Here is a 25,948-nt window from a genome sequence, read left to right as displayed (position 1 = left end):
TTGATTAATTTTGCCATGTTGTTTTTGTAAAAAATGTGCTGCAGCTCCACTTAGCAATATTGCCTTAACCTACTCACGAATTCCCAAACTCTTCATCCTCACAGGGATCAAAGTTATCAATAGATGATACTGGTATTTTAGTATAGAATGCCCTCGTGATAATAGCAAAGTAAAACCTCCTCTTATATACTTTAATATAACTGAGGAAGCTGAGCCAACCATTGCTATCATAATTGATTACTTGGAACTATTGCATATTTTCTAGGATAAGAAAATCATAGGTCATAATAAAGAAGAGAAATACATTTTTTAAAAGCAAATCTGTCAATTGGAAAGCGTCTTCAAAGAAAGCTAAAAGGGAAGGAGGAATAAAGGGAGAAAAGAAAAGAGTAATTCAGTTAGTAAATAATAACTTCCCGATTAGATTGTGTTTTCATCCTCCAACCATAATAAACACATCTATCATGATAATAAAATTTATAATACAGAAACCAAAATAAAAGTCTCCAAACTACACCATAATGTCTTCTATCTAACCAAGGCCTAACCCCAAAGTTTGTAGTCTAAGATGTGATACATATTAAGGATCCTTTTTACATTTTCATAGAATTACATTATGTTATTGGAACATATATTCCTGAAAATACTCAGATTGCCATTTCATATCTTATATATAATTGTCAGCAAAAACAACTAAGATGCTATGTAATACAAGAGTTAAAAAAGTTACATTTTAATGGAAAGTTAAGAACAGATCACTTTTAGGCAGAGATTAAACTGTCTGATTTAATTGCTGTTTGTCAGTGTATTCATTTTGTTTTTTAATGAGTATTTTTAGTTTCCCTAAGTCTAGTCCTTTTCATCTCATTCAACAATATTTCTCTTTCTCTGCACGTAAATTAAAAGTTTATCACTCACCTCAGTTACTAACATAGAATGCCATTCTCTCCTTTTCCCCTGCAGTTCTCTTGTAAGTCCTCCTAGATTACTGCTAATAGCACAGTGAATTGCTAGCTACCAACATATTTCTCTGGGCAACTTCCATTTTCTACATGCATTAAGCACTCTCTGGGTACCAAGAGCTATTATAAGAAATAGAGCTGAGTAAGAGCAATCCCTGCCCTCGGGCTAATACTTACAGAACTTTTTATAAGTGAAAAACCATAAAAGTCATAGCATATCTATTGGTTCATATGTATGTATTTCCAAGATGTCTTAAATATCTTAAAACCATTGTTTAAGTGGAGGAGATGCTTCCCATTTTTATTTTTTTATTTTTATTTTTTTAATATTTTATTTATTTTTGAGAGAGAGATAGAGACAGCATGAGCAGGGGAGGATCAGAGAGAGAGGGAGGCACAGAATCCGAAACAGGCTCCAGGCTCTGAGCTAGCTGTCCGCACAGAGCCCAGTGCGGGGCTCGAACCCACGAACCGTGAGATCATTACCTGAGCCGAAGTCGGACGCTCAACCGACTGAGCCACTCAGGCGCCCCACTTCCCATTTTTATTTTAATGAAACGTGAAATGTTTTATTCAGTTGATTTTCAGACTTTGATTCAGTATCAGAACCACTGACTGAAACTTTTACTATGAAATGATAGCATGGTGGAACAATTAAGAATATTATCTTTTGTCGGTACATCTAGTCTTTTCTTAGAGAATGTGTGTGTAAGAGAGTTAAAAAAATAAGAAATCAGAAACCCTTTTGAGTTTTAAGGAAAAAATGCAAATCTGTTGAAATCAGAAAAAATGTAGATAATACAGCATTGGTTTTTATACCCTGTTATTTTAATGTCATGTATAACATAGGCAGTCCATTAACACTATTATCTTTTTTTTTCCCCTTTGGCAACTCTTTCCAACTGTTTCTGCTTTAAAAATGATTATGTATTTTTTGAGTGCTAATGTAAAGTCATAATGTCATATTCCTAATTATAAAAGACATCCAGATGGCCAACAGATACATGAAAAGGTGCTCAACATCACTGATCATTTGGGAAATACAAATCAAAACTACAGTGAGATATCATCCACACCTGTCAAAATGGCTAAAATCAACACAAGAAACAACAGGTGTTGATGAGGATGTGGAGAAAGGGGAACCCTCTTGCGCTGCTGATGGGAATGCAAACTGGTGCAGCTACTCTGAAAAACAGTATGGAGGTTCCACAAAAAGTTAAAAATAGGGGAGTGCCTGGGTGGCTCAGTGGGTTGAGCATCTGACTCTTGATTTGGGCTCAGGTCATGGTCCCAGGGTCGTGGGATCAAGCTCGCATCAGGCTCCATGCTGAGTGTGGTTCTATGTATATTTTAATAGTTATTTCATGTAGAAATATAAAATGTAAAAATAGTAGTTCCACTAGAAAGTAGAACTGACTTAAATTTAATCCATATTGAAGACATTGAAACCATTTCTTAGTGTTATGACAAACCCTGTACTTTTAAAAACTAGGTTTGGAGTCTCAAATTGATTTAGAAAGTCCCTTTAATAGTCTTGATTAGGTATCTATGGAAACAACCTTATAATAACACTCAAAATACATGATCATTCTTAAAGCAGAAACAATTGAAAAGAGTTGACAAAGAAAAAAAGGATAATAGTGTTAATGGATTGCCTACACTGAACAAAAATTGAAAATTGATTTAAACATCAGAAGTCATTTTAAATTGGATCAACCATACTGTAAATGCTGTGAGGTTATTATACTGTATATTGGAAGGTTTAATAATAAATAAAGCAATGGTTTGGAAAATTGATGTCCTTACCTAAGGAAATAATTGATGTAATCATTTACAATTGAAATCCTATGCTTGTATAGGATTTTATACTGTTCATACTGCTTCCTGTAAGATCACTTCATCCTCACAAAATCCCTATAAAATAGAAAACTGCAGTAATAAAATTTGAGCAACTTTTAAGAGGATAGTAACTACCTGTTGTTGAGTGAAAACTGAGACTAAACCCGTGTCTTCGTAACTTTTAACATGTTCATTATAGTATTTGCCATTTTTAAAATTTGTGTATTTCTGGACTTTGCTGAAGATTTAACACATAGAAAATGTTTATCAAGTTAGAGATTTGGAAAATACATGTGCATTTGTTTAAAAAAGATGATTTGCCAAAGTTAAAGGATTTTATCCTGAAATGGTTCACAGAATTGTGCTGTATATGCATAGCTTAAATTACTGAAAACTTGATATAAACCTTTCCTGCTAAGAGTTTGCTCCTTGGATGAACAGCATGTACATCTCTGGGAGCATGTTAGAAATGCAGAATCTCAGAGTCTACCTAGACCTATTAAATCAGAATCTGCATTCAATTGAGATCCTACATTAAAATTTGAGGACTAGACTGAAATATATTAAAAATATATATTATATCTGTGATAGTTTAAGAAGAGACATAGAGACATAATAGGTATGTTCCAGTCTACCCTGTGTAGATTATCTTACATCTCAGCTGAAATTAATAGCACACAAGTGTGTGTGTGCGCGCGCACACGTGTGTGTGTGTGTGTGTGTGTGTGTGTGTGTGTTCATTAGTTACATTAAATTACTGCTCCTGATGTGGTCTAATCCAAACTCTCCAATTCTTCTAATCAGTCTTTTTATATTAGTGGCTTTTGCTTCCGTTTAAACTGGGGAGATATAAGCACTAGCCAAGTGTGTTCCTTGAACAGGTTGGTTAGAATTTCAAGCAATGGTCACTGATAAAACCCCTGTGTTTAGCTAGCCTACCTTATCCTGCTTGATTGAATCCATTCTGCTGAGACAGTGTCAAATTAATACAGCTACTAGCATGTTTATGATAGCCCATAAAATCTCCCACCACTACATGTCGTGCTAAATGTTAAGAATTACAAAAAAAAAAAAAATTGTGGTAGAGGTGGAGACTTGTGGAGTTCAAAGAAGCCTCAGCACTAAAAAAATAAGTTTTCAAAACACATTATAAATTAACTGTCTTTCACTACAGTTAGACTGGTACTAATAATATTTTAAATAATAAATTTGATGGGAAAATAGCAATGTGGAATTTAAAATATGTAATCAGGGTTATTTTATTCTAAACACCTTTTTGCCAAAAACATCCAGTTAATCAAAAAACTAGGTAGATTTTTATGCAAAGAAACAAAACCCAACTGTAAAACCAAAAATTATATATTTTGTTACAACTTTAAATTTTGTATTATAATCTTAAATTTTAAGTTATAGGTGTGTGATATGATTATATTACATATGATTTATCATAAAATATATGATTTTAAATATATATTATAGAACTTTTCTGATTAAAAAACAACCTTCTAAATTTCATGTAAATATAACTGACAACTTTCTCACTGGTTTAGTTCACATAGACGCAATCATAAAAACAAAACTAAAACTAAAAATAATGGAAATTGTTTTGTTAAAATAACAGTAATTGTTTTCAATAGCGTATGATTAGGAGCTTACAAAAAAATAGTAGCTAATATAAAATTTGAATTGTTATTTCTTAAGGGATAAGATCTTGTAGATTAAACCGGGTGTGTAGTAAGAATTGTTTTTTCGAATTCTGATTACTTTGAAATATACTATAAATTATCTTCTTTTCTGCCTTGAATTCCTTTCCCATATAATTAGACATTTTCAAGAATCAAAACTATCATTGTCTCTTAAGAACAAAAGCCATAGAAACTGCTAATTATATAACAGTTGAACATGTTTTTCTTCTTTGAATTCAGAGATCCTGAATTTCTGGCGTTTTTTTGAGAACAGTTTCTGACCAGTGGATGATAGAGATGTGAAGGTCTGCTAGTGTTGGAAACAGGATAATTAGTTTCTGTCTATAATAGCATTCATGTTATTAAAAAGTTGTGAAGGTCTGTGTCAAATAAAAATTGACCTAAATCTTCCTTGGTCCCTAAATCATTATTTTATTTCAAGAATGAGGCCACATTCTTATAGAATTTTTTTTCCCTAAACCCCATGGGCCTAATCAGAGGCAACTTCCCGCAAAAGTCCCCTTGTCAATGCATTTCTTGAATGAGGGCTTGAATTATTACCATGTCCCAGGAAATGGGCAGGATATCAAAAAGGACATTTTCCGTTTCACTTATAAAATGAACTTTTTATTTCAGAGAGTAAAAAAAATGTTTTTGTGAGATCAATTATTAAGAAACATTTTGACAAAGTATTTGTATGATTATATGAAAATTGGCTTTTTTTCTGAATAAAACTATTACTGAATTCAAAAATTCCACTTCTATCATCTGTAGCTTCTGAGGTACTTTTCAGGGAAAAAAAGCAGAATTTGAGTATACACTGAAAGATAAAGGTAATTTACTAGAAAACATTAAATTGGGTATTATAGATTTGTGGGATTTTATGTATTGCTTAGAGGTTTTGTTTCTTTTGGACCTAAATTTCAATGTGTCAGTTGAATCATGTATAAAATATGTGGGTGGGAAAGTATAAAACCTTTAAAATGTCTCAGAACATAGACAAAGATATTCAAGTCATTCAAGTCATATTCCACCTATAGTGTTGCTAATAGCAATATTGAACAAAAAGGAAAACTATGAATAAATACAGTTATGAGTGTCCAAATAAATGCAAGAAATCAATTCTAGTATTATAAGGATGATTTAATAATAGGAAATTTCTTAAGTCATTACCTTAATTTTTTTAAGTTTATTTATTTATTTTGAGATAGAGAGGGAATAGCTAGGAAGTGTCAGAGAGAGAGAGCATCTCAAGTAGACTCCATGCTGTTGTCAGTGTGGAGCCTGACAAGGGACTCAATCCCACAACTGTGAGATCATGACCTGAACCAAAATCAAGAGGTGGACACTTAAGCAACTAAGCCACCCAGGTGCCCCCACCTTAATATTTTAATAATAAAATATATGCCTTATCTTGTTTAATGTTGAAAAATAAGGTAAATCAAATGACTTTTTCTGATGAATTAAAATATATTAGCTAGGAGTAAAAGAAAATGTTCTTAAAATAATAAATAAGAAAGGGTTGGACCCCAATTAAAGTTCTTAATGCAGAGAAACACTGTTAATTTAGATACTATGTTATTATAATAATTTTTTAATAATAGACTTTATTTTTAGAGCAGTTTTAGTTAGGTTCACAGGAAAATTGAGTGGGAGGTACAGAGATTCCCATTTAACCCTACTTCCACACATGCACAGCCTCCGTTGATATCCACCTTCCCCTACCAGAGTGGTACATATGTTAACACTTGGTAAACCTACACTGACACATCATTATCACCCAAAGTCTACGGTTTCCATTAGGTTCACTCTGGGTATTATACATTCTGTGGATTTGGAGAAATAAGTAATGACATGCATCCATCCTCATAGTACCATACAGAGCAGTTTCACTGACTTGAAAAGCCTCTGTACTCAACCTGTTTGTTCTCTCTATTCCCTACGTCCTGGCAGCCACTGATCTTACTGTCCTCACAGATTTGTTCCTTCCAAAATGTCAAGGTGTTGGAGCCATACACTATGCAGCATTCTCAGGTTTGCTTCCTTCCTTGCTAATATGCATTGAAGTTTCCTCTGTGTCTCGAAATGGTTTTACACCTTATTTCTCTGTAACTTTGAATAATATTACATTGTCTGAAGGCAGCAGAGTTTATCCACTCGTCTACTGAAGCATATCTTGGTGACTACCAATTGTTTCGGCAACTTTGAATACAGCTGCTGTAAACTACTAAATGGAGGTTTTAGGGTTGGTGTAACTTTTCAGCTCCTTTATGTAAATATGAAAGAGCAAGATTGCTAGGCCATATGGTAATAGTGTGCTCAGTTTTATAAAATAATAGTAATAATAAAATAAAAACTACCAAAGTATCCTCCGAGGTGGCTGTACCATTTGGAATTCCTCCCAGTGACAAACGAGAGATCCTGTTGCTTTACATCCTTGTCAGCCTTTTGTATTGTCCGCATTCTGAATTTTGGACATTCTAATAGGGACATACTGATATCTTGTTGTTTTCATTTATTGTTTCCTGATGATGTGGAGCATCTTTTTCTGTGCTTATTTACTATCTGCCTATCTCTTTTGGTGAGATGTCTGTTAAGGTCGTTGGTCCATTTTTAAATTGAGTTGTTGGTTTTCTTAGTATTGAGTTTTAAGAGTCCTTTATGTATTCTGTATAACAGTCCTTTATGAGATAGGTCTTTTGCAAATATTTTTTTCATAGGCTGAGACTGTTCTCATCCTGTCTGTAATTGTTTTTTGAAAGTGTATTTATTTCTGTAAAATGCATCTTAAATGTTTATGGTTTATTTCATTTTAAATGTTACCAATGAGTGAGATATGACTGGATTGGAGAAAGAGCTGAAAGGAGATACTACTATGTTTTTCTTCTTTCTCAGAGAGATTTATATCATGCCTGTACTGTATCACTTTAGTGTGGTGATATTTTTTAGTTTCTTGCTTGAGCACTGAAATTTAAAAAAAATAAATCATATACACATAAATGTACTTGTTTCATCTCATTTAATAAAGCAGAGTAAGCACACTGTCTAAAAAATTTGATGAACTTTCTGGCAAAGAGAAGAGAAACGTGCTCTAATTTAGAATGAGGTGAGTCAGGAATACCATTTCTTGAACAGCTACCAATTTTCTCTAAGAAAGTTTTAGTGTGAAGTCATTATTAAGTAAGATCATATAAATTACTTGCTATCATGGAGCAATGACTTCTCTAAATAGAAAGTTCTCTTTTCTTTGGATGTAGAAAATGAAAGTTTGCTGCCTGGATTTTCTTCAACTGAGTTCAAAACTTATTTTTAATTCGTAATATATGCAAAATATTGTAATTGCTTTATGAACATGGACTCCATTGATAACATGTTTTTGTTTTTAGATAAGAGAGTTTATTAATGCATATTCCATTTAATCTCCCTTCATGCTGATAGCTCCTGTAATTTAAAAATATTTAAGGATAATTGTCTTTTTTCCACACCTTTTCACTTTCATAGAAATGTATTAGGAAAAATATCTGGAGGTGCTTTGGTTGCTCAGTTAGTTAAGCGTCCGACTTCAGCTCAGGTCATGATCTTGCAGTTCGTGGGTTCAGGCCCAGCATCAGGCGGTATGCTGACAGCTAGGAGTCTGGAGCCTTCTTTGGATTCTGTTTCTCCCTCTCTCTCTTCCCTTTCCTTGCTCTTCTCTCTCTCCCTCAAAATAAATAAACATTCAAGAAAAAGAAAAAAATCTGCATTAATTCTGTCTTTAAATGTAGTGAAAATTCATATCCAAATTATTACCTGCAAGAACATGTATGTGCAAGAACATGTATTGTGTGTGTGTGTTTGTGTGTGTGTGTTTGTGTGCATAGCCATTATGAGGTAATAAAAGAAATTTCTGGAGTTTATTTCCTCCTTGAAAATCTGACCTTCTCAAATAACAAGTGATCTGATCTAATCATACAGTAATTTATAGTTAACATAATTTAAAAACATAATAAATGTAAATGTTCAAAGGATATTTTATGATGATGGATGAGTACATTCATAGTATGAATTTATTTATTTAGGATCTAATAAAAGAAAGCATCTCTAAATATTGCAACTTCCTGTCATTAAAAGGGACTTAGTAGTCAAAAATTATAGAAATGCCTAAAAACATTATAGTTGAGGTAACTAGATTATATCTTAGAGACATCAAAATATTTCTAAGCCATATTTACCATGATAAAACATAGACCTCTAAATCATTGTATAATTTGTACTTGTAAATAACAGAACACCATATGCAACTCCCAAAATCTGCAGTGGAAAAAGTCACTATAATATATAGTGAATAAGGTAGATGATTATATCCTTTAAACATTGAAATATTAATTACTCCTTTTATAACCAACTAATCAATAAGAATACCAGATACTTATAAAATAACAGGGTAGAAACATGACCATATTTTGGTTAAATAATAAGAAAATAGTCATATGGACTTGTGATATATCCATTATGAATGGATATTTATCCATAAGTAAATTTAGATTCATATTTAATCACTTTTTAAACCTACTTTGTACTCAGTGCTATGTTCCTATAATTTGAGAAATTCACCAAATCAGGAAATAATTGTAGGATATACATCATAGATAAACTTACACACATTGAAGTACACTAATCTTTAGTGTACTATTCAGTGACACTTTGAGAAATGATAAATGTCTATAACCCAAAAACATTTGGGAACACTCCAAAAGTTTTCTCATGTACTTTCCCAGTGAGTCCCATACCTTTGCCCCCAGAAAAACCACTGTTGTGAATCTTCCACAGCAGATTATTTTTAACCAGAATAAAGTAGAATAGAAACTCTTCTAAGTGAAAGTATACAGTATGCACTCTTTTATTGTAATGTTTTTAAAATCCGTTCATGTCCCTATGTGGATCAGTATTTGTTTTCTTAGTGATAGACACCTGGACTTAATGAAGCTACTATAGACATTCTTGTTTAAGTTTTGTTGTGGATATATGCCTTCATTTCTCTCTTAATTGAGGGAAATTTTGATTTATTTTATGATTTTATAAAATTAGATATATTTTAATAACTTTATAATTTATTTGTAATTAATTTAATTTAATTAATAATTTAATTATAACTAGGAATGAAATGAAATGGTTAAATGGTATATAGCCATTTTACAGATCATTTTAAACTCTCATCAAAAACTGTAGAAAGGAGGATTTTAAACAATAGATTGGTGTAAACAGATTGAATATTGGTGAACTCACTCTTGGCATTATGTGAAAGAAACAATTGTTAGAAAGTAAGACTAATAACAAGAAACTCAAAACTATTTTAAAGGGTGGAAATAAATTAAAGATGTAAATTAAGATATGAAGGATAAAGATAGATATTACAGAAATTTAAAAGAGAGATGGAAATAAAACTTGATGATTGATAAATGCTAATGTAGGGGAAGAAGTCAGGACTAACCCCAGGCTTCTAGATTGAGTGACTCTAACAAATAAGGTACCATTGAGGAAGATTAAGTTCCAAGAGGAGAAAATGTGGCAATGTTGAAGATAGTTATTTTGAAGAGCTAAATAAGCGATGCTATATAAAGTTGATCAAAAGTCAGCCAAAAAGTGTTGTTCAGGCACAAGAGAATATCTATGATTTGAGGAGTCAAATTGATTAATAAGATAACGAAAAAATTATGGGAAAGGGTAAGAGACAGCCACCGACTGGTATATTTTTCAATATTTTTTTTTTACTTTTTTAATGTTATTTCATTTAATAGCCAAAATAATGTTTAGTGATCTCATAATGGTTATACACAACCCTATATTCTTATTTATACTTACTGTAATTGAAAACAGTCATCATTTAACTCTTGCAAAGATGATGAGTATACATCATGATCTAAACTAATTTGTTGACACACAATACAGTGAAACACCAGTAAATACCACAGCACAAGCTTTGCGTAGTTTCAAGTATAGCTCTTCAGGCCCCAGCATTGAGAGTATAACTTTCTTTTGTTTAAAACCATATGTCTTTATCTAAGTCAGTATAGACAAGAATGTCACTGCTGCTCTTGTTAGTTTCTGGCTGATTTTGATCTTCTCTTTCATTATGGCCAATGAGAAAAAGGGAATTCTTGATTTACTCTTTGTTTCTTCCCTGTAGCTTCCGCTCCTATTTTTTTTTAAGTGACTTGTTCTTTGTTGACTTCAATGATACGCTTTTTTCTGGTGAACAGCACATGGCTAAACAGTGAAGGAAAGGTGGCCAACCTTGGGGTAACAATAAGGACCGTTCCTATTTTACAGTGGCATGTTGTTCTGCTTGTATGTGTCTTAACTCTCTGAAGTCACTGGTCTTTCTGACAGCTCTGTATTCTTACCTTATGATGAAAACTTGAGACACAGATGTATCAAATAGTTTTCTTACAGTCAGAGAGTGAGTAGTAGAGCTAAGTTCAATATTGACAGCGCTTTCACTGCTATACAGTTTCAGAGCCATCTTCCATTTGAAGGCAGGTTACAAACTTCAGGACAGTTATATAAGTAGAATAGTGTTCAGCTGAATTCAAGTTAGTATCTTAAAGTGTAATACACTACCCCATGAGGGGATTTGAAGATGAATGACAAAATCCTGTCTAAAAAGAACCTACTGAAGAAAATGGTGTATCACTCTAAGGAATAATCTAGAGCAGGTGGGAAGGTGTAACTACTGTAATTGAAATTTAAACAAGAAATTATGGAAGCCCAGAAGACAAATTTCCACCTGAAAAAATTAAATAAAGTATTTTTGGAAGGTATTTGAAAAAAGTCTTGAAAAATCGGCATGATTCCTCATGAAGAATTCGTGTAAGTGAAGTCATTTAATAATGAAAGTTCTGGATTGGCACGCCTGGGTGGCTCAGTCAGTTAAGTGTCTGATTCTTGATTTCTGCTCAGGTTGTAATCTCTGCTTCTTATGTTTGAGCCCCATGTCAGGAATTGGAATTCTCTCTCTCTCTCTCTCTCTCTCTCTCTCTTTTAAGTTTATTGATTTATTTTTGAGAGAGAGAGAAAGAGTATAAGTGGGTGAGGGGCAGAGACAGCAGGAGACAAAGTTAGTAGCAGGCTTCAAGTTCTGAGCTGTCAGCACTGTGCCTGATGCAAGGCTCCAACCCACAAACCATGAGATCATGACCTGACCCAAAGTCAGACGCCCACCAACTGAACCACCCAGATGCCTCCCCTTTCTGCCCTTCCCCTGCTTGTGTTCTCTCTGTCTCTCAAAAATAAATCAATAAACTTAAAAAAAAAAAAAAAAAAGAAACAAATGTTCTGGAAATCCAGAGTAGTGAGATAGAAAGGTACAGGGGACAATGCAGTGAGGGTGCAGGAGGAGCCTAGAATTATATATGGGGGATAGGTTGCAAAGACCTTGAATGCCTTTTAAAGGATTCTGAATTTAATTGTTTAGTTAATGGGAAATCATCAATAAAATTGAGCAGGTGAAGTGTTGATTGAAAAGAATGATTTGAAGCAGAGGGTCTGTTAAGAAGAAAGAGCAACACTTTAGGGGGGAGATGAGAGAGCTTAAATTAAGACAAAAGAAGTAAGGGAAAAATACACTCAAAACTGGTTGAGTGACTTACTCTTGATTTCACCACAGGTCATGATCCCATGGTTGAGGGGTTGAGCTCTGTGCCAGGCTCTACGCTAAATGTGGAGTCTGCTTAAGATTCTCTTACCCTTGGGGCATCTATCTGGGTGGCTCAGTCAGTTAAGCATATGGCTTCAGCACAAGTCATGATCTTGTTGTTCATGGGTTCAAGCCCCTCATTGGGCTCTATGTTGACAGCTCAGAGCCTGGAACCTGCTTCAGATTCTGTGTCTCCTTCTCTCTCTGTCCTCCCCTTGCTCATCCTCTGTCTCTTTCTGTCTCTCAACCATAAATAAATGTTTAAAAGAAATTAAAAAGATTCTCTCTCCCTCTGCCCATCTACCCACTCTGTCTCTCTCTCTGTATCCCTAAAATAAAATTTAAAAAAGAAAAGAAATGCCAACATAGTAAACAAAGGAGATGAAGCTGAAAAGATGAAAAATATATTCTCCTTGCAGGACTGAATAAGGGAAACTGTAAATTAATTAACTTGGTTCAGTATACAGACTAGAGGTACCAGGCTCCACAGTGCTGATTGTGATCACTTCATGGGTTTCTTCTGCTAGGTCCAGTCTCCTAAATTATTTCTACTTCGTCTTCATTAATTTGGTTTCAGTTAAGAAAAATTGTGGAGTTTGTTTGGGTATGACCATTTAGTTTAACTAGCCTTATTTTATAGTGGTAAAGAGCACACTTTTCCACCAATTTTTATTGATATTAAAATGCTGATCTCTGTATTCAAATAGGAAAATAACTAACTCGTGTATAGATATAATCAGCTTAGAGACATACTACAAAATACACAGGTGTAAATGCTTGTGGCCACATGATGCACTAGGAAGAACTTAGATCTTGTTCATGCCCTGCCTTTCCCAGTTACTAGTACGTATGCACTTTGGGCAGTTGCTGAGTCTTAATGCCAGGGTTTCTTTCTGAGATGGGTGTGGATCAGAGTAATGTATAAAAAGCACAAAGAAAGGCACAGTGATTAGTATTCATATTTTCCCTTACCCATGCTCATCTTCTATCCTCATCAGCCCTTCTCTCCATCTTCACGTGACTCATCTTGAACCTTTCTTCGAGTTAAACTCCCCCCAGGGCTGTTCAGAGTTTCCCAGCCAGCTAAGCATCAAAGTTTTTCCAGGCCTGTTCCTTGGCAGCTAGAGGTTTTTCTATTCCACAGCCAAAAATGATATATCCATTCTGCTTAGGTTGTTAGTGAAGAATGTGAGATGACCTTAGGCTGCATTCCCTGCATTCCCGATGTGCTGGAAGTTCCCATTCACAGTCTTTTGATTCTTTGGGGCTTTTTTCCTCCTTTATGTTGCAGCAAAGCTGAAGTGGGAAGAAACCAGTCACTGTGACTGCCACCTGGCTGTGTTGGCTGTCATCTGGTGATGATTTTTCCCCATCAGCATTTGCCCTGCTAGTTAGCTTGTAAGTATTTTGAAGCCTGAAGCTGTGACTTTGGAAATATTTTTTAAATTGTAAAGATACAGTTTTAAAGTTTACATAATTTCCAGTTTGTCTTTGTTCTTCTCAGTGGTCTTTAACAGGTTTATAGCTTGTTTATCAGGTGACTTCTGATTCAGCTTGCTTTCATTAGCAATCTAAGTTTTTGTTACCATTAGCTTTTTTTTTTTAATGTTTATTTACTTTTGAGAGAGAGAGCACAGCATGGGAGGGACAGAAAGAGACAGAGAGAGGGAGGGAGGGAGGGAGGGAGAGAAGGAGGGAGACACCGATTCTGAAGCAAGCTCCAGGCTCTGAGACGTTAGCCCACAGCCCCACCGCAAGGCATGAACCCACAAACCCTGAGATAGTGACCTGGGCCACCCAGGCGCCCCACCATTAGCTTTTAAACATGCATTTTTATAGGACATTTCACAAAGTTTTATAAATGGTGTTATAAAACAATAACAGCTAGCAATATAGAAGGCCTATGATATGCTAATGTAGGTAGGTAGGTAGGTAGGTAGGTAGCAAGAATGTAGGTAGCACGTAAGAGACAGGTGCTTTTTAACAGATAAGGAAACTGAGGCTAGTTGACATTAATTAATGTTTTGAAAGTACAAATCTAATGAGTGGGAGAAGCCGGGCTCCTACCCAGTTTTCTTTTTTGACCCCTGTCACAGAATAGTTTTTATATATGAAGTAAAGGGAGATTTTGTTTCTTCTTATGTTGGTAATTAAAGGTATGTATTTAGCAAGGATTTTCTTTCATGAATAGTCAGAGTGTCAGTGGAACTACCTTTCAAGGATGAAGAAAATATGAGTGTGTATGTATATTTTGTGAAATATGTAAATTTTTAAGTCTTCCTTTTCCTCTCATCGATGGTGTCACAGTTGATTCGGAGAGAGAGAGAGCGGTAATATGGGTTGTCTTCCTACGGTGGGTGTATGCTCCTGTTCTGCTCTGGAGCTTCCTATCATGCTTTACCAGAAGACTGACTATATCATGGTGTGAAACTAGTCCTTGGGGCACCTGCATGAGAAAGCTTGTAGTCATTTATTCTGTCTTCCATCCAAATGAACTATATGTAATTTATGTTCTAAAAAGCCTATATATGTTATAACTTTTAGATTTATAGAAAACCCAAAATCTTAATTAGTCAGTCCATTAATTTAATTCCTTTTTAAAAATATATATATTTCTACAATTTTAGTTGTGTGTTCTTGTTCTTTGGTGGGTTATTGGTGGAGAGGATAGGTCCAGCCAAAGGCTGGTCAAAATGTTTCTCTACTAGAGATTTAGATTGATCCTAATGCTGAGAGCAGCAAAATGTGTTCATTATTTAAATAAGCTCAAGCTGCCAAATGAATCATAAAGGCAGCCGGTGTCCTGTGCCAAGGTGTCATTTTCATTAAGTGTGAGATTGCACCTGAAGGACAGTTTAATTTGCAGCTGCTAAAAATATTTCGACAGAGTGATACTGTTACAAGTGGCAGGTGGTGCCCAAACGTGAATTTTGCAAGAAATGCCATCTGTGGGATGAGGTGTGGAAGAATGTCATGGGGGTGGTAAAGGAGATAAAGGGGGAAAGAAAAGAGAGGTGTATTTACTCAGCATTTATTGCTATTATCGTGACTAAAGATTCCATGCTTCACATGATAGCATTGTCCCAAGATTACTAAATATGATTATTTGTTCAGCTTCTACCATGTGCACAGGACATCACAAAAGTACCACAGTACCTGTAAAGACAAAGTTTCTTCCCCAAAGGCATACCATTTGAACTCTCCAGATGAGAGAATCCTTTCCAACTCTATTTACCTTTCATAGTGTTTACATTGCAGCTCTGTGCTGGCAAGACTAATGCACTTTGATCCTGCTTAAATGGATTTTACCACTTTCTTTTGATGTTCAGCTTTTAATACACATCCACACTGATTTCCCGCTTCATATTGTATGAAATATTTTCATTTGTATAAGCTCAAAGATTTTGTTAAATCATGGTCAGTTGGGATTCTGTGAACGTTACATTGTAGAGAACGTTGCAATGTGGAAAAGTATCTAGGGACATTGTAATTGTTGACATTATTAAAAGATCTGTATATGTGTGTCTGTTAGTTCAATGAACTTGGCCACATTGAAATCAGAAATTTATATCTGGAGACTAGAAATAGACATCCTCTACTTTAATGGGTTACAGAGCACAAATTTAAAAAGCAAAACTAACTAGTGGATTTCAGTTTTTTCATTTGTTTGCCATGCGATGGTAGTAACTGGAACTAGAAAAGCTTCCTTTGTGAATACCATGAACTTTCTTTGGTTATCAAGGAGAAGTAATAAAGTAGGTCAATATGAATGAATTTGGGTAAAAGTTTTCCACGGGGAATTTTTGATGACAAGGAAAGTTATTGAATTGCTTGTAGTTTTTCAGGATAGTGGTAATCTCTGACCTCCAACATATGCATTGTTTTTAGCTTCATAAAGTAGAGAGACATGTTTTCTGTTATTTTAATCCTATTGATAGAATCTAATTTTTAAAAATTACAAACAGATCATTAATTTTACTTTATTAATTATCTAACACAAAAGGATATGATCAAAAAAAGAATTTTTTTCCATATTAAAATAACATTCATGAAACTTTAGGAGAACATTTTGAAAACTCATTATTTTGTGATAACCCCTAGAAATAGTTGCAATTTAAAGAAACATGTCTAAGCATTTCTTTAACTGAGAACCTAAACACTGTCAGGGCTATGATGAGTTCTCTTCATCCAATTAGCTTTAACAAACTGTCAGAAAGCTATAAAATGTGACTCTTGTGAGAAAAAACCCCACCAACTTACATATTTTAGTTCAGGAAATTCATTCACTTATTAATCTATTCACCCAGTTAGGAACCATGTTCTGTTTCAGAAATTATGCTTAGCCTGGAAGAAATAATTGGGAAAAAATGGGGAAATCAGATTATCAGAAAAGAGGGGAAAGAAAACAAGTGATTAAAAGTAGAGTTTTCTGGATTCTAATTGAGAAATATGCACCAGGTGCCAGGGAATAGTTTGTGTGTTAAAAAGGCGATAGACAGCACAAGATGGTTTGGAAAAGGTGAGGCCAGAGGCAGGGAAAACAGATTGAATGTGGCTGCCAGGAGAGAAGAGATAAGAGTCTACATTTTCGTAGTTGCAGTGAAACAAATTCAAGATATGCTTAGGGAAATACTTTGTTATATATAGAAACTGAAGGCAAGAGAGAGGGAGATACAGGACAAATGCCTGTCATAACAAATATGAAAATGAAGATAATAGGAAAAAGGTTAAATGTTACAAAGAGATAAAAGCAAGCTTTCTTTCATGCTATGTGAACTAAATGTGTTTGAAGATAGTAGATAGGGCGTTTTCTTGAATGATAAGCAGATTTACTAAGGGATTAAAGAAGAGGAACAGTGGTCAGTTCTGCTGGAAATGTAAGTCATAGTTTGTGGATGACACTGATTGCCCTGAATTTATTTGGGGTATTAGGGCCACTATAAATAGTGTAATTGACAAGATTTCCCATTTTCCTCTTATACTAGAAAGCTTCCAGCCAAAACCATGGCTCATCTCAAGTATATGTGTTGATGAATGTAGTATCTACTTTTAGAGTTGTTACTGGCTCAGAGTGACATCAGCCTTACTGTCCTTTCTGCATGCCACATCTTGGTTTATGCTACTTTATCATATCTTATGACACCTGGAATCTGGTCTGGAAATTATATGGCATAAACGCATTAGCACTTTTTTCTGTAGCACTGTATGGGTGGCTTAGAAGAAATAGATAATATATGTAGAAGACCAATTAGATGATTCGAAAATATAACTGTAAAGTAAAAAAAAACATGAATTGTGCAAGCAACATTAAGACTAGAAGACAGAGAAAGAGGTGAAATGATAGTGGATAGCAGGAATAAGATTGATAATAAATTTAGGGGGCAAAGCAGAAGTCCTGCAGGAAATGGAAGCAGTTTATGGTAGGGTGTTGATATTGACTTTAGCCAAAGTGGAAGATAGGAGCAGAAAGAGTTTTGGAAGAAAAGTAGATGAGGTGCTTTCTAGTCATGATGAATTAAAATTTAATTGAGATACTTGGGTAGAAAATCTGAGCCAGAAGTGTAAAATGCAGGATTGGATCTAAAAGGAAAATAAAGGCAATATAGTTTGGAAATACCTGACGGTCTAAAAGTGAATCAATTCCCAAAGAAAAAATTCTGAAAATATAACAAAAGTTTAGAATGCTGAAATCGTGGAAGAAGTGTTAGGAGATGCCTTCATTTATAGGTGTGGGAGGAAATAAAAGGTGCTCAAAAAGAAAATTTAGGAAGCATCTATACTTAGGGATTTAGGAAAGGGAAGTCATAAAGGAAGTAGTGAAGGCTCTATACTTAACAGTTAAGGTTCAGAGTCACAGAAGATACATGCCAGAGAAACAATGAAGTACAGGAAGGGCATGAAGATTTTACTGTGCCAGTGACAGCGGACAACTGAAAGAGCACAAGCATCAAAATCTGTCTGTTGATTTGATAGTTTCTGTTGCTTATCAGAAGAACACTCTCTGAGGTGAAACACCAAAAGCTAGGTAGTAACAGAGTTGGGAAATGACTGGTAAATAGGGCAGAGAGTCTGAGTCTGAGTCCTCTCCCACTCTCTCAAAAAGTCCTATGGCTAAATGGGTGCAAGAAATACAGGAGATTCTAGAGTGTAGAGTGTCAGTGGAAATCATTTTGTTTTCTTTTGTAGGATAAAAATATTTTAAAAATAAATATTTGATACAGAATCATTGTAAAAAGAAAGACTAAGAACCAAAGGAAGAATTGACTTCTTCCCTTCATTTTGCAACTCTCCAATTGCTAGATTTCTTCCTGTGTTTCATCACTTTTCTCCTTGTATTAGATTCTGTCTCCTTTTCTCCTTGTTCTCTATACCCCACTGTCAGTTTCAAATAACTTCAACTCCAGCCCCCATTTCTTTACTCAGCTTGTGTATTCCTGGACCTGTGGGTCAAATTCACAAGCATCTCACTTCAAAGATGCACTAAACTGAGCTCATCTGCCTCTCCCCACTCCCATATCTATCCTTCCTCAAGTGTTCCTATCTCAGTAAATAATTCCTTGCCAATCAATTTTAAAGCAGACATTTCCTTAATATTTCCATGATTTTTCTCACTACTCCCTACCTTCAACATCTCATCAGTGAACATAATCTAGCAGTTCTGCTTTCACATAATCCTTGCATATCCCACCTTCTCTTTCATACTGGCCCAAATCAGAAGCACTTCCCACCAGCCTCCAGAGTAGTCTTCCTGCCATCATTCTTGCCTTATTATATGTTTTTTTTTTCTATAACAGTCACAGTGATCTTAAGACAGAAATCTGATAATGTCATTACTAATTTTAAAATACTTGATTGGTTTCCCTCATCTCCATTAGGACAGTGTGTTCCTAAACTACACTTTCGTCTTATTCTGACCTCTGCTTAACTTTCTTGTCATCATCTTCGACCATCTGTCTCTTCATTGACTCCTCTCTGTGTGAACAACATTGTCATTTCTCTTACCTTGCAAGTGTTACTTCTACTTGGGACATTCCTGGTTATTCTTTAGGTCTTGTTATAGGTCATATCTTCTGAGAAAAACTTTCCCTAATTCCTTTAAGTCGAGCTTAATTTTTTCTTCTATTTCCAACTGCATTTTCCCCCAAACTCTTACTTTTGTTCTTTTTGTGTGGTGTAATAATTTTTCTGTTTAATTGTTGGTATTCCCTCACAGATAGAATACATTTCATCATAACATCCCCTAGTTTTCCACGATCCAGAGCAAAGAGTAAATGTCTAGGAAAGATATGATGAATGGAAAATATAGATGGTAAGTGATTGCATGAAGAATAGAGATTACTATTAGAGAAATATTTTGTAGATTATTGGATTGAAAGCAAAGAGATAGAAGCTTAAGACTTACAAATAAGGAGAGATCACTTTTCCACAGAAAGAAAGAAAAGAAAGATTGGGGGAGTGGAGGACGGAAAAAGAGGGAATTCACATTAAATGGTTTTGGTTGTATCAGTATAGCAAATAATTCCATCTTTGAAGGAGTAAAATGAGACATGCTACATTAGTTGATTTGAAGATAATTAGATGATTTTAAAGACTTTCTGTTAATAAATCGATACTAAGCCACCAAAAGTAAATAAAATATGTCCATAGCAACACTAAGATTCTTTTTTTAAGGATAAACAGCCTGAGTTAATAAATAGCACTTCTATTTACTATGATTCTATTATTTTCATCATCCTTGCTTAGATACAGGGGCACAGGAAATAAGTTCTGGGGTTATGTAAGGCAGGTGCAGTAGAGATTCAGGAGGCCAAGAGTTTCTAAGATAGCAGGGAAGACAATTAGAATGATTGATTAGAATGTTTGGATTGAAGAGGGGAACTCACCAGGGAAGAGAGGACTAGATTGAGAGAATAAGAGGAGTAGTAAGGGCCAAATGCAGTAAGGAAGGGCAAGGCAAAATTTGAGCAATTGAAGAAGTAGAGAATGTATCATGACAAAAGGTTTTGACCATAGACAAGATTTTCTAAATTTCATAGTAGAAGAGAATGACTCCTTTTAAATTTTTTGATTTAACTGATTTTTGATTTAACAGTTTAACTGGAGACCTATTTTATTTTGAAGTAGAAATGAATGTTTTTCCAAGTTGAGTGTATCCTAAAGGTCTTAGAGGCAAGCTACATTATACTGACATTGTTTTTCTTTGAGAACCTTTTTTATTATAATAAATTTGTCTCTTCATTTTCTATGTGTGGCTTATACTTGACTATATCTGAAGCTATGTCAGACTGTTACTCACCTACAAAGCCTCTGTGCCTGTAATATCAGATATTGGAGGAGAGATTATTATTGAAGGCTCTTTCAAGAATGAATGGGCTTGATAACTTACTTGAATAATTTCACACTAGAGTCCACATTTGGAAATGATAATTTTCTTGACATATTTTAGAGAGGGAAACATGTTCTTGATAGCACCTTCAGTTGTGCTATCAAGCTAAGAGAGTATCTGTGATATCGTTTGCTTTATTGTCATTTTGTGCTTCTAACATGAGTTTTGCCTGATTATAGCTTTCTGAGAACAAGGGATATATATTATTCATTTTGATTTCTACATAGTGTCTTACATGTATTTGTGAGCAATTACAATAGCTGGATTTAATTACCTGAAATTCTTTAAGTTATACAAGTGTTTCTGTGAACAATTACTCTAATTTGGGAGGTAATATTAGAACAACTTCTCTCCATTACTCTAGTTTAAAGCAGAAGAATGTATGGTTTTTCATTCTAATTCTGTAGCTGGATTATAATGAGATCTCCAAATGTAGTCTGTGATTGAGGCTCCCTTTAACTATTATCATAATGATGATAATATAATTCATTTGTTAGCATTTTGCTAAGTTGCTTCAATGCACTATTCACATTTAAAGTATTTGTTTTTCTATGAACTATTTATGATGGAAAAAGTGAATAGAATACAGTTTGAAATAAACCCAGTGTAAAAATTAGTCATCTGAGATTTGGTAATTAAGAGCCTTACCAAAAAGTCACAAAAAGTGCAAGTGTGACTGAGCTGAATTGTTTGACATGTAAGTTTGTGTTCTGTGTGTGCACACACAAACACACACACGGAACACTGCATTTCTAGGAGCCCAACTTCATCAGTAGGATAGTAATTCTCTGATTTCTAACATACCAATTCCTACTGTGTCACACTACTTATTCTGCTCACCAATCCTCATGAGACACAAACAAAAAATACAAACATACCCATATATATGAACAGGTAAAAATTCGTGAAGAAAAACAAGTTTTGTAGCAAGTATTAAGATTAAAATAATGTGTTATTTTATGTATCTTATAAAGTTCTGGTGCTGAGTCCAACTTTTAAAAGTTATTTCCCTACTCTTATTCCAGTGGCACACTGAACTTGAAATATGAATAGGTAATAAATTGTACAATTAACATTACTTACAGAGTCTGTATAATTTGCCTGAGAAGGATAGTGGAGTATAGCCCTAAGTGCATGGTCTGAGAGCAAATGTTAAACAAAGGGTACAAGCATAGAATACATGATAATGATGATTATGCACAGGTGTAATGATTAGGACTCAATAACATGGATAAAACTAGTTTCAGGGTTCTGACCTCTTCCCTGATATCTCAAGTATGGTACTGACTGACCTATGTGCGCATATTTCATTGCTGACTTGATAACATAATACACAATGGGAGTAAAAGTAGATTATCGTGAGAATTTAAATACCTCAGCAATGTCCTCAGTGCTTTCAGTAAGATAAATTCAGCTTCTTAGTATATTACATCTTAAAATCAGTGAGGCTGCTACATACTTTTATGTGTCTGTATGAGTCACAACCATATCATCCCAGGTATTTACAAAAGTTTTTTTTTAATGAGGCTCTAAACATTGCTAATATATGTTCTGAGTAATCTAGGCAGTCTCTCCTCCCTGCCCCCCTTTTTTTCTCTCTTTCCCTTCTTACACAAATATTCACTGAATGCCAGCTGTGTTTTAACCTTTAGGATCATAGCACCAAACAAAACATGCCAAGTCCTTGGAACTCATATTCCATTCGGGTGGGGAGAGAAACAGACAATAAACAAATGAAGATTAGAAACAGAGAAAGACTGAGAGATCACAGGTGTTTAATAATGTTAGGAAGAAAAATAATTCATGAAAATTAATAACTTAAAAGTGAGGATTTCAAGTGCTTTAAATTAGGTAGTCAACAGAGATCTCTCTGATAATGCAATATTTGAACAAAGACCTAAGTAAAAGTAGGAATTTAGTGATTCATTATAATACATGAGCTCAGAAAGTACACAGGGAGGAAGATCTGAGGCAGGAATGAGAGTACTTGACTTATTTGAAAACCAGGAAGGGGCTGATATGGGGATGGTATGGCAGGCTAGGAACAAGTTAGGTAAGGAGAATAGGTAGAAGAAAGACTTGTGAGGTAGTAGGGACCGGATCATAAATGACATCCGGTCACAGGGAAGAGTGTATATTTTATTGTGAATAATTTGGAAAGATATATGAGGGGTTAGAGAAGGAAGTGACATGCCACAGGATCACTCTGACTAGCATGGAGAAATAGAACACACTTGATGGTAAGGTAGAAACAGGGAGTCTGCTAGGAATCCATCGCTGGCCATGGTGATATGGGAGAGGCTGGTCATGGAGGATGTGGTAAGAAAAGATGATGGATGTGCTGATAGAATGTTGGCTGTGAGAGAGAGGACTCAAGGGTGGCTCCAGAATACCTAGGTGACTTGAGGACCTGGTAAATAATGTTGCTATTTACTGAGATGGAGAAGAACATGAGCAGATGTGGTGTTTTGTTGTTTTATTTGGATCACATCTCTCTCCTCCCATCCAATCTTTGCTGGACACTAGAACAGACCATTTTGTACTTTGATTTAAAAGTATCTTATGCTTCAAAGGAAGAATAACAATGATGATGGCAATAAGCAATATTTGATAGCATTTCCAATTTGCAAAATATTTTAATATCCTGTAATGCATTTTAACTATGTGGTCACACTGAGGATTTCTACACTGACTTCTAACTTCCCAAAAGAGAAAAAATAAAGATTTTTTTTGAGATATAAGGTGATTTGTAACTTACTTCAAAGTACATAAAGAATAATTTATATGTACTGAAAACTGTGACCTAAGGAAAAATTAGTTCTTGAAATACATCAAATGCAAGAGAAGAGAAAGTGAAAGTGAACTGTAATGAATGGTATTTTATCTGTGAATTAATATATATGCTGTAATTTGTCTCTCAGATCCAAGGTTCATTAGTGCCCACCTCATCCCAGAAAGTGACAACCCTGAAGACGACAAAGTATATTTTTTCTTCCGTGAAAATGCGATAGATGGAGAACACACTGGAAAAGCCACTCATGCTAGAATAGGTCAGATATGCAAGGTGAGGTAAAAAAAAAAAAAAAACACTCAAGGAGGATATCATTGTCTAATCATGGTTTTCTTTTTCTTCTCTTCCTATATGCAAGTATACTGAAAACTATAGCTGCAAATTTTGACTGATCATTATAAATATTTAAATGGTAATGAATGATTGAAAACATACTTGTTAATTGGTAACTCTTCACAGGTAAACAAACAGGTAGAAATTGTGATACATTATTTCACATTTATGTTAAACAGTCTTCCTTTGAAATTTTAAAGAAATACAGTTTTTTAAATATTTATCTTTGAGAGAGAGAGAGAGAGAAAGAGAGAGAGCCCTCCAGTGGAGGAGGGCCAGAGAGAGAGAGGGAGATGCAGAATCCCGAGCAGGCCCTAGGCTCTGAGCTGTCAACACATAGCCCAAGGCAGGGCTTGAACTCTTGAACAGAGAGATCATGACCTGAGCAGAATTCAGATCCTTCACTGACTAAACCACCAAGGTGCCCCAAGAAATACAATTTTTTCACGTTACCTAGGAGAACATATTTTTTGTATTTTCACACATAGCACAGTTTCCTACAGTATGTAAGAGTGAATGGATATTTGCTGTTGGAATTAGCTAAAACATTGATATAAGAGAGAAAAGTGTTAAAGCTTAATTTTATCAATTATAACATCCTATATACATTTTTGGAACACATACATATAGTTTTGAGGCTCTGAACTTTGAACAATTCATTTACTGTGTAGCAAAAAATTGGATATGGTATTACATTATAATATCAGATATATAGAATAAAATTAATGTTTATGGATTAATTAGTATTAGTCTGAAGATATGATAACAGTACCCTTCTTTCCCTCTACAGAGTATAGTGCAGTATATATGCAGTATGAATAAAACTAACTGCTATTATATATTCACGCACCTTTCATCTCAAGAAAATCACAAAGCTAGATTCAATAATTATCTTCAGTGGCCTTTTCTCTTTTTAAGAAAATATGAAATTTTTGAAAATCGCTACTGGGGGGATTGGTCAGCATCTTTTCTACTTCAATCATAATGTAATTATTTATCTCTAGTATATTAAGTTACTGGAAAAATCAAAGGTTTTAACAATGTGGAGACATACAAAAATATGAGCAATATATGAGAATCTGTTCTCCACAAAGTATAAATCACATTTAAAAGCCTTATTTATAGGGTTAAAAACATCTTTATAGTATATAGAATTATATCAACAAAATATAAATCATTGTTATGTTTTTGAAGGAACACATATGTTCCTTCAAATTTATGCACATAAATATTATTTTAAAAGACCCTAAGTTACCAGTAAATACATACGATCATAATAGAACTTATTGCTAAATTTAACTTAAGTTAAAATTTAGTTTCCTTTTCAGTGAGGAGGTATTTTTTAAAAATATTTTCTCTAGAATGAATTTTCTTTATTAAGGTTTATGCAAATATTTTTTCACTCTTCTTTTTGTAAATTAGAAATTGTTGTAGCTGTTTAAGCTTATAAAATATTCGATGCTGATTTGCTTTTCTTTGGAATCTCTGCAGTATGTGTTATAAGGTGTGCATTTATTCTTCCTACAATAAATACTCATTAAGAGCCTATTATGTGTCAGTATGTAGTGTTTTAAGTTATTCCGTGAAAAAAGTTTGAGTGAATAGACTTGCCCTACAATATAATAATAAAGCATAGTTACTTTTATCTGTGGTATAATTGTTTGTATTTTGAAAAAATGAGGAAATTGTATCTCTGTTTCAAGATACAAAGATAAGAGAAATATTTGAAATTATCATTCACATGCACCTTTCCTAAAATCAATGTTGTCTCCTTTCAGAATGACTTTGGGGGTCACAGAAGTCTGGTGAACAAGTGGACAACATTCCTCAAAGCCCGACTTATTTGCTCAGTGCCAGGACCAAATGGCATTGACACTCATTTTGATGAATTGCGTAAGTAGCTGATGATATGGGACAGATATTTATTCGGACTTTGTCATAACCACCAAAGTGCAACTTTTCCTAATTTTGTTTTTAAACAGAGGATGTATTCCTTATGAATTCTAAAGATCCTAAGAATCCAATTGTCTATGGGGTGTTTACAACTTCCAGGTAAACAGCTTTTTACTATCTTACTATCAAAGAAACCTCATGTCCTTTAGGTGCTTTTCAAGTATCCGTAGTTTGGAAAATATATTTTTGAAAGAACATTGGCTTAACCTTTGAGCTGTTGTAGATTCTTAGATGGCTGATATAAGTTATGACCTAAAATAGTTTTTTTAGAAAAATAAATTTTAGCAAAGAATATCATCACTATAAATAGAATGATGAAAAATG

At 34.3% G+C, this 25,948-nt stretch overlaps 1 protein-coding gene across 1 annotated transcript in view; it reads left to right on the top strand.

Annotated features, from left to right (window-relative positions):
• Positions 1-25,948, top strand: part of SEMA3A (semaphorin 3A) — a 204,203-nt gene that overhangs the window by 136,911 nt on the left and 41,344 nt on the right. Inside the window, exons 7-9 of the mRNA XM_039219925.1 lie at positions 23,469-23,611; positions 25,450-25,564; positions 25,654-25,723. Of these exons, the coding sequence (XP_039075856.1) occupies positions 23,469-23,611; positions 25,450-25,564; positions 25,654-25,723 (328 nt within the window). The remainder of the gene's footprint in view (positions 1-23,468; positions 23,612-25,449; positions 25,565-25,653; positions 25,724-25,948) is intronic.

Source organism: Hyaena hyaena, unplaced genomic scaffold (assembly GCF_003009895.1).
Source record: "Hyaena hyaena isolate Hyena2069 unplaced genomic scaffold, ASM300989v1 scaffold_847, whole genome shotgun sequence".
Taxonomy (NCBI): Eukaryota; Metazoa; Chordata; class Mammalia; order Carnivora; family Hyaenidae; genus Hyaena; species Hyaena hyaena.
Note: the sequence above shows the minus strand (reverse complement) of the source record. Positions and strands in the feature narration are given on the sequence as shown.